Source organism: Myotis lucifugus, unplaced genomic scaffold (assembly GCF_000147115.1).
Source record: "Myotis lucifugus unplaced genomic scaffold, Myoluc2.0 scaffold_66, whole genome shotgun sequence".
NCBI classification, from domain to species: Eukaryota; Metazoa; Chordata; class Mammalia; order Chiroptera; family Vespertilionidae; genus Myotis; species Myotis lucifugus.
This window is the reverse complement of record NW_005871114.1, coordinates 3,446,004-3,460,158: the sequence shown is the minus strand read 5'-3', so window position 1 is coordinate 3,460,158 and position 14,155 is coordinate 3,446,004. Positions and strand designations below refer to the sequence as shown.

The 14,155-nt window shown below is 41.2% G+C and overlaps 1 protein-coding gene across 8 annotated transcripts in view; it reads left to right on the top strand.

Annotated features, from left to right (window-relative positions):
• The first annotated feature begins 2,755 nt into the window (after nucleotides 1–2,755).
• HELLS (helicase, lymphoid specific) overlaps nucleotides 2,756–14,155 on the top strand; it is a 40,818-nt gene continuing 29,418 nt past the window's right edge. For 2 of the 8 annotated variants that reach the window (XR_002829582.1, XM_006090010.3), the window contains exons 1-4: nucleotides 2,759–2,899; nucleotides 3,339–3,460; nucleotides 8,677–8,799; nucleotides 12,723–12,779. Coding sequence is in view for 7 of the 8 variants with exons in the window: in XM_006090010.3 (XP_006090072.1) it covers nucleotides 2,869–2,899; nucleotides 3,339–3,460; nucleotides 8,677–8,799; nucleotides 12,723–12,779 (333 nt within the window). In the remaining variant the exon portion in view is untranslated. The other 6 variants (XM_023754899.1, XM_023754894.1, XM_023754895.1 and 3 more) reach the window with 6 other exon arrangements.

Genomic DNA, 14,155 nt, shown 5'->3' with positions numbered 1-14,155 from the left:
TAGTGCCCAATATAGTACTGGGCACTCACTACCCATGATGGAATGGATGAGTAGGCTATTATTTTGGCCATTCCTCAGTGAACTTTCCCTTTATTTAGAGTATTTCTATTAGAGACATTATGCACTTAGCCAGAAATTCAACTCAAATTTTTATTTTTATAAATATATTTTACTGAATTTTTACAGAGAGAAAGGGAGAGGGAGAGTTAGAAACATCGATGAGAGAGAAACATCCATCAGCTGCCTCCTGCACACCCCCCACTGGGGATGTGCCCACAACCAAGGTACATGCCCTTGACCAGAATCGAACCCAGGACCTTTCAGTCCGCAGCCCGACGCTCTATCCACTGAGCCAAACCGGTTAGGGCTCAACTCAAATGTTTAAAGGTTGAGTAGAAGAGAATGAAATAGGAATCAGAAGGATGTGGTGTCAGAAGGAACAAGTGTTTTTCCTAAAGGAGTGATTGATGGTGTTATATGGCAATGAGGTTGAGATGAGGACTAAAAGATGTCCATTAAACTTAGCATCATGTAGATCAGCGGTCGCCAACCAGCCACTGTGAGGTCCGAAAGGTTGGTGACCGCTGGTTTAAGGAAATATTTGGAGCAGCGGTCGCCAACCGGTGGTCTGTGGACCACTGGTGGTCCGTGAGGTCTGAAACGTTGGCGAACGCTGATGTAGATAATTGATTTCCTTATTTACCTGGGTGAGTATTGAGTGGGGTGGCCAGACATGTGATTGAACAATCAGTGGGAGGCAGGGGAATGAAAGATTGCTAATGTAGATAATTGTAAAGTTAACTGTAAAAGGGAATGGAGCAGGTAATAAATAGCTGGTGGGAATAAAGGAGGTTGTCTCTTAACTTTTTTAAGATGGAAGAGTTTTGAGTATTTAAATGTGAATGGAAAGTATTCAGTAAAGGCTTAAATAGAGAATGGGATAATGTGTAATCTAAGATTCTTGCATAGGCTGTAGGGAGATGGATCCAGAGCAAAACCGGAGGGAAAGTGGCAAAGGTGTTCAGATGCAGGTAGATTTGTAAATTTGGTTTCGAGAATCTGAAAGTCTGTCTTGTAAATATTGTTTAGTTTGTGAGGTAGGCAGAAAGTGGAAAAGTGGAGTCATCTAATTTAAGCTAGAGGGAGCAGTGTGTGTGTGTGTGTGTGTGTGTGTGTGTGTGTGTGTGTGTGTGTGTTCCTTTTGTTTGGATTTTTTTCCACTTCTATGATTGGATGGATGGTGAAGTCACTAATATGAAAAGGATTTTTAGAAGAGGAAGACATAAAAAGCAGTGTTTCAAAAGTCAGGGAGGAAGAAATTTTGGAGGATGGTTTGGTGAAGGTCAAAAATCTTATGTAGCCCTGGCCGGTGTGGGTCAGTTGGTTGGGGCGCTGTCCATGCACCAAAAGGTGGGGAGTTTGATTTCAGATCAAGGCACAAGCCCAGGTTCCAGGTTCGATCCCATCCCAGTGCATGCGGGAGGCAGCCAATCAATGTTTCTCATATTGATGTTTCTCTCTCCCTTCCTCTCTCTGAAATAAAATTTTTTAAAAAGAAAATCTGATGTAGAGTGAGACTGATATTTAATTGTATTTGAATAGAAGGAGGTAGGATTTAAGAGTAATTATTGAGATTACATTTTATCTTAATACTGAACTAGGAGAAAGACAACTTTGGATGGTGAACACAATACAATATACAGATGATGTATTATAGAATTATACATTCGAAACAATCTTATTTACCAATATCATCCCAATAAATTCAATAAAACATTTTTAAAACACTGGGTTTAAGTCCTGTTTTATCCAAAAGTAACTGCAAGGTTTCTGGGCAAGCCAGTTTTTCTCTGAGCATCAGTTTTTTTCACGACAGTGTAGGAATAAAAGTAATCTCTGCTAATCTCCACGTGTTGTGAAGGTTGCTGAAGATGGTTCTGATAGCTGTGCATTGTAAATCCTTCAACTTTGTACAAATACAGTTACTGAAGTTGTTGGAGTCAGAAATGGTATGGCAGGCATGCCACACATTCTGAGGCGGGGGAGGGAAACAGGAACTTGTGGAAAGGGACTGCAGACTACAGGGGGAGGGCGTGCTTGAAGGCTGAAAAAGCAAAACAAAAAAACAGACAAGCGGAGCCCTGCGCTTTCCTGTGGGCGCCACGCTCATTACTGGTGTATTGAATGACTGACTCTTTCCTACCGGCCACAACGCTCGATTTATCACAGCATCCAGGTCTCCCTTATCCTGAAACAACTTTCTCAAATTCCACCATAACCTTAATTTACTATTTTTCTCTCCCACTGACAAAAGAGCCCTTTTCTTGGTTATTTCGGGGAATTTTAACTCAAAATGTGAGGGGCGGACGGCGGGCGAGCTTGGCAATATTTGTTTGACACCCTCACCTGGGCACCCATCGTTAGGCCCTAAGGATCGGCGGCTGGCGGGGTTTAATCCCATCAGCCGGGGCGGGAAGGTGCCTTGCAAACGGCTAAGAGCGCCACTGAAGGCCCATCCGGCGCGTGAGGACGCGGCTCTCCGTGCGGGCAGGCTCGCCCAGAACCACCGGGCGGCTAAGAAACGCCGACTTCCGCGGCAGGACCCAGCGGCCCGAGACGGAGGTCCCAGGGAACGCTAACCAGCAGCCAGGTGCATTCTCCGCGCCAAATCTCGCGCCGCTGGGGGCGGGGGCGGGACGAGGAGCACGAAGTATCGCGAGATGACGGTGTTTTCCCGCGAAAGTGAAGCGCGCGTTTTTTTTTGGCCGGGATTTGTGGAGAGGACCGGGACCGGCCGCGGCTGAGGGGACGGCGCGCGGCGTTGCAGCTTCTTAGAGGAGGGGACCTGGCCCCGGAGAGTGCGCAGCCATGCCGGCGCAGCAGCCCGCGAGCAGCGACGGTGAGTGAGGAGCACCTTCCTCTGGGCGCGAGCGGCGGCGTCCCGGGCAGAGGGGGCCGCAGCATGGAAGCTGCAGCCCAGCCCGGCTTTGGGGGAAGAGCTGACCCCGGGCAGAGGCTGAGGAGGAAACGAGGGGGAAGAAGCTGTGCGGAGTGAGTGGAGGGTGCCCGGGATTGCGCGTAATTGCACGACACGGGGGGGTTTTACACGCGGGAGCCGCATTTTCTTTCCCCACCGCCCCGACTTGTAAACGGGGGTTCAGGCAACTTGTTGACACTGAAGACGGAGGGCGTCTCTTCCCGAGCGGATGCCGGCCTCTCCGCGTGTCACCAGCGTTTCCCTCGAGTGGGTCTGGGAAGGAGAGAAAGGCTCTTATAGGGAAGTTGAGTAGTTGGTCATCTTTTCAAAACCGCCACTTGGAAGCCTTCTCCCCTCCTAGGGTGCCGCGCCCCCGGCGGGGCCGCCCAGCCGGAGCCCGCGGTCATCACCCCGGCCATGCTGGAGGAGGAAGAGCAGCTGGAGGCGGCGGGGCTGGCGAGGGAGCGGCAGATGCTGGAAAAGGTAACGCGGGGTCGGCCCGTGAGCCGGCGGTGACCGGCGCTTCCGCAGCGGGGGTCTGGGTCCGTGGACCAACCGGCCTCGTCAGCTTTAAGCGGGTCTCGTTGTCTCTCCTCCGTGTGTTTACGATGCTTATCTGTGGGGAACCTTGGCACGTGCTCCGAATGATGCTGCTGGGAGGTCGTTCTGGCCTCCAGCGTGGCCCCCTCTCTCTTGTGAGAGCCTTTCGCATTGCTGGGTTAGCGTTTTAATGTTCCCAGAGTCGATGGGGAGTGCTTTTTCAGGGCTGATTGCCACTTAAGCCAGCGGTTCTCAACCTGTGGGTCGCGACCCCTTTGGCGGTCGAACGACCCTTTCACAGGGGTCGCCCAAGACCATCCTGCATATCAGATATTTACATGACGATTCATAACAGTAGCAACATGACAGTTATGAAGTAGCAACGAAAATAATTTTATGGTTGGGTCACAACATGAAGAACTGTGTTTAAAGGGCCAGAAGGTTGAGAACCACTGAAAGCGATCCGCTTGCTTGTTGGTACTTTGGGCGACCGCTTCAGACTCTGCAGGGAAAAGTGTGGTGTGCTTTTCCCCTAAGTTATTCTCCTGGTGGTTTTCACGTACAGAGTATCTATGTTGTCGGCCACTAAAAGAAGTTTTTAGCCTCTTGAAAATTCAGTTCCGAAATACATTTCACTCCGACGAGAAAGTCCCGCCCTGCTGCTTAATTATTGCATAAGCAAGAAAAAGAGTAGCCAGCCACCAGCTGCGGCCGACCCCCTGCCAAGTTGTTTTCTCGCTATGATTCACCTGGCGCTCCCCCTGGTCTGCTACCTCCATTTACATAAGACCGAGCCGGTGGTGGGGGCCACACACTAACGAACTCGGATTTGAACTGGGTGTGGCTCCAGCGCTCTTGTCCTTAACCCTATCCCCCTCCAGGGAAATACACGTTAGTATTGAACTAACTCCATGTCATTGCAAAACCACTTATCCTGGGAAATAGTGGCCTCCAAAGGCAAATACTCTGTGAGGTAGGTTCTGTTCTCGCCTCATTTTCGGGATGAGGAAACCGGCACTTGCAGGTTGCCTGGGTCCCCGCTGCCAATAAATGGCAGACCATGCTGCACTTGCATGCCAGTAACAGGCTTCGCCGTTCTGATTATCCATAGTTGACCAGAGTCGGTTAAGGTAATATGTTAACAGGTTCTAATAGAATTGGGAGCTTGATCTTGAACCAACCACCTTTCCTCATTCTCTGAATTTCCATAGTATTTTTAAAATCACTTACTTGACTCTTTCTCACTTTGTCTATTGAGGGCACATCACTTTCGTTTTTGTAGACTCTGCATGTGGCAATCAGTAAATTTTATTGAATTTCTAAGTATGGTAAAAGAATATTTTGTAATTTATCACATAACACAGATAATAGATTATGTAAGTGAAATAAATATACTTATCAGGTACATTTTACAGGAGGAATCCTGGGACAAGTGTCCAAAATAGATAGTATCAACTTCAGATGTTGTAAGAGTGATCAATCCTTCACTTTTGTATAGTATGTATCTTCAGTTTTACAAAGATTGTTGGGTAAGGAACTATCATTTCAAGGAATACAATAAGAATGCATTCCCAGAATGCATAGTAAGAGGAAGAAACATTTTTACATTGGAAAACAAGCTGTCAAAATTTTAGTACCATGAGTATTAGCTGATGAAACTAGCAATCAAAATGATTTCTGCTTCCAGTGATATTTTTAAACTTTTGAACATTTTGCAATTAGTTCTAAACTTTTTTTAGAATTGTTGTTGAGAGATAAGTATAGTACAGCTAGCTCTTTTTTAAAAGCAGTTATACAATTAAAATAGCAATTTTTAATCCACTTTAAGTTCTTCCATGAATAAAGCACATAGTTCTTTTTAATCCTAATACAAGGGTATAATTTGTTAAAAGCCTTGTATTGTGCTCCATTGTTACTATGTTGTCTTTTTATGCAAGTATTGAACTAGTTTGATTAATTTTTGCACTTGACATTTATAAATTGTTTTCTATGTGATTTGGGAGAAAGTTATAAGAATGAGTCTCTACCTACAAGTCTTTGGAGGCCAAAAACCTCACTGTAGAAGAGTAAAGATCTTTTTCCTTTCCAGAGAATACAGTATTTATGGGCATATATTTAGAAGAATATACTTACGAGAGGAAGAGCCAGCCTAAATCTTAATGAGAAGCATTTACTTTGCTTTAGGAGATTTTAACGTTTGTAAAGAGCCTGGACAATGACTTTGACATTCATGTGCTACAGTTATTTTCTTTTGATTTTAACCTGCATTTCCTTTAGAAAGAAGCCATTGTTAGTCTAGAATACTTAAGTGTAGCAGTTAATGTGCTGAAGTGGGGGAGGGAAAAGGTGATATCTTGGTAGAGGTAAAAGGAAAATAGTTTATATTGTGTAGACTGAAATATAACTCCTCCCACCCCCAAAATCGGGGGTTGTGTTGGGAGAGATTGTGGGGTAGACAAAGGGAATTTATTTTATTGATGCCTTTGGTCTCTTGTTAGCATACACTTTCACTGTACTCGAGATTCACTCCCTGCCGTGTTCTCACCTTACTATAACATAATAAAGTTAAGTCAAGAAAAAGTAATGAGCCCTAACCGGTTTGGCTCAGTGGATAGAGCTTTGGCTTGCGGACTGAAAGGTCCCAGGTTCAATTCCGGTCAAGGGCATGTACTTTGGTTGTGGGCACATCCCCAGTAGGAGGTGTGTAGGAGGCAGCTGATCGATGTTTCTCTCTCATCGATGGTTCTAACTCTCTATCCCTCTCACTTCCCCTCTGTAAAATATCAATAAAAAATATTTTTAAAAAAGGAATGATAAGGTTTGCTGCAAAATTATTTTGAAATATTTAAGACTGGGTTTAAAGGTTAACCATTGTCATAGTATTCTAATTACATTAATTGTAAATTGTTCATGATGGCATCTTAAAGCTTCAATTTTATTTATTTTTTATAATATTTTCTTTTTTAAAATATATTTTATTGATTTTTTACAGAGAAGAAGGGAGAGGGATAGAGAGTTAGAAACATCGATGAGAGAGATCTATCAGCTTCCTCCTGCACGCTCCGCTCTGGGGATGTGCCCGCAACCAGGGTACATGCCCTTGACCAGAATCGAACCCGGGACCCTTGAGTCCGCAGGCTGACGTTCTACCCACTGAGCCAAACCGGTTCCGCCTTAAAGCTTCAATTTTAAAAAATGGCTGCTAATTTATTGTGAACAGGATTTAAGCTAGCAAATATATGTAAATTAAGCTCAGAATACTTTTCACTAAATTTTTAAACAAATATATAAAGTTAAAAATTTAAGAATTCATTTTATAAAGTCCTAAGTAATTTCATCTCCCCATTTGTAAGACCCACCTCATTCATTGACTGCCTGTGGTAATCACGGTAGTATATTGGTAATAGTAAAAGAAAGGCTGTTTTAAAAGAACTGAAATTGAGTTTGATAAGATATTAACAGATTAACTGCATGGGTAAGATTATGGGCGATTTTAAAATATTTTTTGTGTAATGTGTTACTTTGGTTATTTTTATCCATAAGTGTCTTATTGTCATTGGTTTTGTAATAGAGAATAAATTTATTTTGAGAGAAACTCTAGAGCAGTGGTTCTCAACCTTCCTAATGCCGAGACCCTTTAATATGGTTCCTCATGTTGTGGTGACCCCCCAACCATAATTATTTTTGTTGCTACTTCATAACTGTAATTTTGCTACTGTTATGAATTGTAATGTAAATATCTGATATGTAGGATGTATTTTCATTGTTGCAAATTGAACATAATTAAAGCATAGTGATTAATCACAAAAACAATATGTAATTATATATGTGTTTTCCGATAGTCTTAGGCGGCCCCTGTGAAAGGGTCGTTCGACCCCCAAAGGGGTCGCAACCCACAGGTTGAGAACAGCTGCTCTAGAGAGATCTAGGAAATGCAAAAGCCAATATTCAGTGATGCCTGATTTATAAGGTCAAGCTTTAACCATTAAATTAAAATTAATTAAATTATGCTACCTAGGTCCATCTCACACACTCGCTCACTATTTGTCTTAGGAGTGGAATTGATGGTTGGTAGGATTTGCATATATTTGGTTTCAATAGGTGAAGTCAACTCTCAATTGTTTCACTTCAGCCCACCTAATGCTTTACTTTGAATTCAGATTATACTGGCTTGGCAAATTATGAATTGCATTTGACCTGTTCCTATTGACTAAATAGTTTTATTGAAACACAATTATGTTCATTATTAACATACTGTACATGACTGCTCTTATGTAAAAAGGCATAATTGAGTATTTGTGGTAAAAACCATATGATACTCAAATATTTAAATATTTATGTTTTGGCCTTTCACAGAAAAAGTGTGTGGGCCACTGAACTATCGTATTTGTTGCCTTTATGTTTTCTGTCTTGTGCTGTTCTTTTAAAATATTAAACATTTATCATTGTGAATCCACTATTGTAGATGCTTAGAAATCACTCAACAAATGGTATGCAAAAGTAATATGCAGTAATTTAAAAAGCAATAAAGTAGAACTTTGAAATCAGAAGTTGTACAGAGGTGAACGATAAAGTAAAAGAAAACTAAAAAATAAGGGGAAAACTGGGGAACACAATGCTGCAGGAGGATAGAGAAAAGGCTTGAAAGAAATCAGTAGATTTAACACGTTCCAATATTTTAACAACACAGTTTTACGATTCTGAAATGTTCTATTCCTTCACCAATGGCATTATTTTGTAATTCTAATGTTCTTTCAATTAAAACGTATATAAATTTTTTTATTTGATTTTTTAAACACTAAATTCCAACTAGAATTAAATACTCACTTTCTAACTTTAATTGCAAGTATTTTTAAAGGGACCCTCAACTTAGTAAATGACAGTAACTACATGTCCAGTGTCTGAAATTTCAATATTTTGGTATCCATGCTTTCATATTACCAGATTGCCTGTTGAGCCCAAGAATCATATTTTTTCAGCTATTCTAGTTTTTGGTTTAGAAAATAAAATCTTTTTAGTAAATTATTTAATATTCTTTTAAAATTTTCATTAGTTACATGAAGTATATTAAATCTAAACATTTGTTTAGCCAGTGTTGTTACACCTTATGCAAAAAGTCAATGTATGACAATAATTATGGAAGCTTTTCCTTTGGATAGGCTCACAAGTCCTGGGATAGAGAGTCCGTGGACATTCGGTACCGTAGACTTCAACATTTGCTTGAAAAAAGCAATATCTACTCTAAATTTTTATTGACTAAAATGGAACAACAACAATTAGAGGTATGTATATGTGATTGATGATGACTTTTGACCAAAGTATAGTTTTGTGTAACTGTCAGCACAATCAAGATGAAAAACCATTTCTGTCATTTTTAAAAGTTCTCTTGTTGAGTAATCCCTATTCCTCAGTGACAGCCACCACTGATTCTGTTTTCTGTCACTATATATTAATATTCTTTCTTCTAGAATTTCATATAAATGGAGTCGTATGGTAAATATTCTTTGTGTCTTGCTTCTTTAGCTCAGCATATTTTTGAGATTCACTTATGTTTACTCAGTAGGTCATTCTTTTCATTCCCGAGAAACATTCTATTATATGACTATACCACCATTTATTCTCTATTCACCTGTTAACTGACTTGTCCTGTCGAGTGATTTTTTTGGATGTTGGAAATTGTGAATTTTGTTGTTGACTTTCTTAATTGCTTTATTGAGATATAACTGACATGGATAAAATTGCACATTCTTAAAATGAATAATTTTCTAAGTTTTGACTTACATATGTGTACACCTATGAGGCCACAAGTAAGATAATTAACATAATCATCAACTGCAAAAAATTATTCCTGCCTGTCCCCCTTTGAGGTATAATTGACATATTAGTTTCCAGTGTACAGCATAATGACATACTATTTATATATTGCAAAATGAACACCACAATAAGTTTAGTTAATATCTATCACCATACATAGTTAACAAAATGTTCTTCCTTTTCATTTAATCCTCACCCGAGGATATGTTCATCGAGCAGTTACACACCCCAAAGTTCATCGACCTTCCATACACACCCCGACTGGGGATCAACCCACAACCTGGGTATGTGCACTGATTAGGAATCGAACTCACAACCTTTTAGTGTATAAGATAGTGCTCCAACCAACTGAGCCATGCTGGCCAGGGCCAAAATTTTCTTTCTTACGAGAACTTTTGAGATTTACTCTTGTAGTAACTTACACATATACAGTACAATATTAAGTGTAGTCTATTTTATAACTAGAAATTTATACCTTTTGACCTTATTCACCCATTTCCTCCTCCCCCTCAACTACCAATCTGTTCTTTATATCAATGTGGTTTTTGTTTTTTAAGATTCCACACATAAGTGAGATCATATGGATTTATCTTTCTCTGTCTGACTTGTTTCACTTAGCATACTGCCGTCAAGGTCCATATATGGTTGTCACGAATGGCAAGGTTTTATACATTTTCATGGCTGAATTCCTGCCCCTTTTTAATTCTCTTTCATACCTCATTTCCTATCTTCCTCCCTCACTTCTCCATCACCAGAGAGGCATTGATCTGCTTTCTGTATTTAGATTAATTTGCAATTTCTGTTGGTGATATGGTCTTTCAGCTTTTGTGTGTCTGAAAGTCTTCAATTTGATTTCACTTTTTTTAAAAATATATTTTATTGATTTTTTTACAGAGAGGAAGGGAGAGAGATAGAGAGCTAGAAACATCGATGAAAGAGAAACATCGATCAGCTGCCTCCTGCACATCTCCTACTGGGGATGTGCCCGCAACCCAGGTACGTGCCCTTGGCCGGAATCGAACCCGGGACCTTTCAGTCCACAGGCTGACGCTCTATCCACTGAGCCAAACCGGTTTCGGCTGATTTCACTTTTGAACGATATTTTTACTGGGTAAAGAATTTTTTTCATCGGGACTTCCTTCCCCATACAGTTCTTTAAGGTTATCACTTGACACCTCTACCCTCACACTCCTGATCCGCTTTACCTGGTTCTCTTCTTCTTACTACATTTGCTAAGGGTTTTTTTTTAATTTGTTTTTTTCTTTTCCTTGCTTGTAGCCCCCTTTTAAACCTTTGTATGGTAAAATGAAACATAGAAAAACAAACCTTGAAGCCTTTTTACTTGGTTGACAGGAATATAAACTATTCCTAATCAGTAGCAGTGCAGAGGTTGTTGCAGCTGCTTCTTTCTCGTGGCTTTTCCTGGCCTTGGTATTCTTAACACTCTTACTAATCAGTGCCCAGCAAATACTTGACTGCTAATCTTCAGAGCTTTCTTTATATGTAGCTCTTCTCTCCGTTACTTTACCCTGGGTATGCTAGCACTCTGTCTCAACTCAGATTGCTGAGCTGTGTTTGGGTTCTCCATCCATTATTTGCTCTTGGAAATTGCCTTCAGGCAGTAAACTGTCATCAGAAAACACACCTCATTTATTTCCTGTTGGTCATTGTCCACTGTCCTTTGCTGTATGTTGTTTGAAAACCATCTATACTAATGATCTATACTAATAAAAGGGTAATATGCAAATTGGTCACAATACCCTCAGTCATGACCAGATATGCTAATTAGTCACGACCAGTATGCAAATTGACCATCACTCCAACACACAAGATGGCCTGCAGGGGAGGACAGTTGGGGGCGACTGGGCCTGTAGGGGAGGGCAGTTGGGGGTGACTGGGCCTGCAGGGGAGGGCAGTTAGAGGTGACCAGGCAGGCAGAGGAGGGAAGTTTGGGGGGATCAGGCCAGCAGGGGAGGGCAGGTGGAGGTGATCAGGCCGGCAGGGGAACAGTTAGGCGTCGATCAGGCTGGCAGGAGAGTGCTTAGGGGGTGATCAGGCAGGCAGGCAGAAGCGATTGGGGGCAATCAGGCAGGCAGGCGAGCAGTTGGGAGCCAGCAGTCCTGGATTGTAAAAGGGATGTCCGACTGCCCAAGGGGTCCCAGATTAGAGAGGGTGCAGGCTGGGCTGAGGGACAGCCCCCCCCCACTCAGCCCACGAATTTCGTGCACCGGGCCTCTAGTTGTTTAATATTACTATACTAGAGGCCCGATGCACGAAATTCGTGCAAAAGTAGGCCTTCCTTCCCCTGGCTGCTGGCACTAGCTTCCCTCTGGCACCTGGGACCCGGGCTTCCCTCCGACAAGACATCTGGTCTAATTAGCATATAATAGTTTTATTATTATAGATTTTATCTGGATTTTAGTTGTTTAAGGCAGGAGGGCAAATCTTTTCCCTGTTTCATGAAATCTTGAAGTGCAAGTTTTTTTTTTTTTTTTAATTTTTTATTGACTAAGTTATTACATGTGTCCTTATCCCCACATTACCCCCCACCTCCCCCCACTCATGCCCTCACCCCCCTGTTGTCTGTGTCCATTGGTTAGGCCTATATGCTTGCATATAAGTCCTTTGGTTGATCACTCCCCCTTACCCCCACCCTCCCCTACCTTCCCTTTGAGGTTTGACGGTCTGATCGATGCTTCTCTGTCTCTGGATCTGTTTTTGTTCATCAGTTTATGTTGTTCATTGTATTCCATAAATGAGTGAGATCATGTGATATTTATCTTTCTCTGACTGGCTTATTTCACTTAGCATAATGCTCTCCAGTTTCATCCATGCTGTTGCAAATGGTAAGAACTCCTTTTTTACTGCAGCATAGTATTCCATTGTATAGATATATCACAAGTTTTTTAATCCACTCATCAACTGATGGGCACTTAGGCTGTTTCCAAATCTTAGCTATGGTGAATTGTGCTGCTTTGAACATAGGGGTGCATATATCCTTTCTAATTGGTGTTTCTAGTTTCTTGGGATATATTCCTAGAAGTGGGATCATGGGGTCAAATGGGAGTTCCATTTTTAACTTTTTGAGGAAGCTCCATACTGTTCTCCACAGTGGCTGCACCAGTCTGCATTCCCACCAGCAGTGCACGAGGGTTCCTTCTTCTCCACATCCTCTCCAGCACTTGTCGTTTGTTGATTTGTTGATGATAGCCATTCTGACAGGTGTGAGATGGTACCACATTGTAATTTTGATTTGCATCTCTCGGATGATTAGTGATTCTAAACAAAATTTTTTATCTTTAAAAATTCTTTATTCTTAACATGTTATTTGAGATATGTTTTTTTTTTTACTTTGCATCTGTTTGTGACACTAAGACAAATTATTTTATAGGAACTGAAGAAGAAAGAGAAATTAGAGAGGAAGAAGGAATCATCCAAAGTTACTACGGTAATATATAGTAATCTAGAATATATTGCATGTTACCTTAAATCAGTGGTTCTCAACCTTCCTAATGCTGCGACCCTTTAATACAGTTCCTCATGTTGTGGTGATCCCCAACCATAAAATTATTTTCGTTGCTACTTCATGACTAATTTTGCTATTTATGAATCGTAATGTAAATACCTGATATGCAGGATGTATTTAGGCGGCTCCTGTGAAAGGGTCGTTCCACCCCCAAAGGGGTTGTGACCCTCGGGTTGAGAACCGCTGCCTTAAATATTGAAGAAAATCTTTTGTATTCTTTCAACTTTATTGATCATATATTTACTTTGATAATTTGTCTTTGTTATAAACTTCATAGGAACATGTAAAACTGTTTCAGTATTTTATATATGTAAGGAGAGCTCTAAAAAGTATTACCTCTTCAGTTTTTTATTCTGTGGACTATATTTCATATATGCAAAATTTTACTTTCTTATTTGAGGAAAATCTGCAAGTGTTTTATACTGCAAGGCATTTTATAAGTGGCCAGTACTTTTGGAGCCAATAATGATCACTTTCTTCTTCATGTCTTCAACCTCATCATGTCAACTTACAGCCATAACAGGACATAATCAAAATTTGTAGCTTATGTATAGCTGTGACAGTGGACCAGATAGTCTTATAATATTTCAGATGATAAATTACTCATTTAAGGGTAGCCTGAATTGTATTTTTTTATTTTTTATATATATTTTTATTGATTTCAGAGAGGAAGGAAGAGAGAGAGAGAGAGAGAAACATCAGTGATGAGAGAGAATCATTGATTGGCTGCATCCTGCACACCCCCTATTGGGGATCGAGCCCACACCCTGGGCATGTGCCCTTGACCAGAATCTAACCTGGGACCCTTCAGTCTGCAGGCCAATGCTCTATCTACCGAGCCAAACTGGCAAGGGCTATATTTTTATTTTTAATTTATCTTTTTATTGATTTCAGAGAGGAAAGGAGTAGAGAGAGAGAACATCAATGATAAGAGAGAATCATTAATTGGCTGCCTCCTGCACACCCGCTACTATGGATTGAGCCCACAACCCGGGCATGTGCCCTCACAGGGAATCGAACCTTGACCTCCTGGTTCCTAAGTAGACGCTCAGCCACATCCGTCCATCTAGCCTGAATTTTAGATGTGATCTTTTTGAAGATTATGTTTCAACGTGAGGCTGTTTAATGCCATAATGATGCGAAATGTATAAAAACAGCTGTGCTAATGAAAAGAGGAATAATGAGGGTGACATTTAGTGAGTACTTTTATGTGTTAGTAATTCTCAAAACAGCTTTTAGGTAGAGATACTGTTATCGTCCCTGTTTTACTTATTTGAGAGAGAGAGAGACACACATTG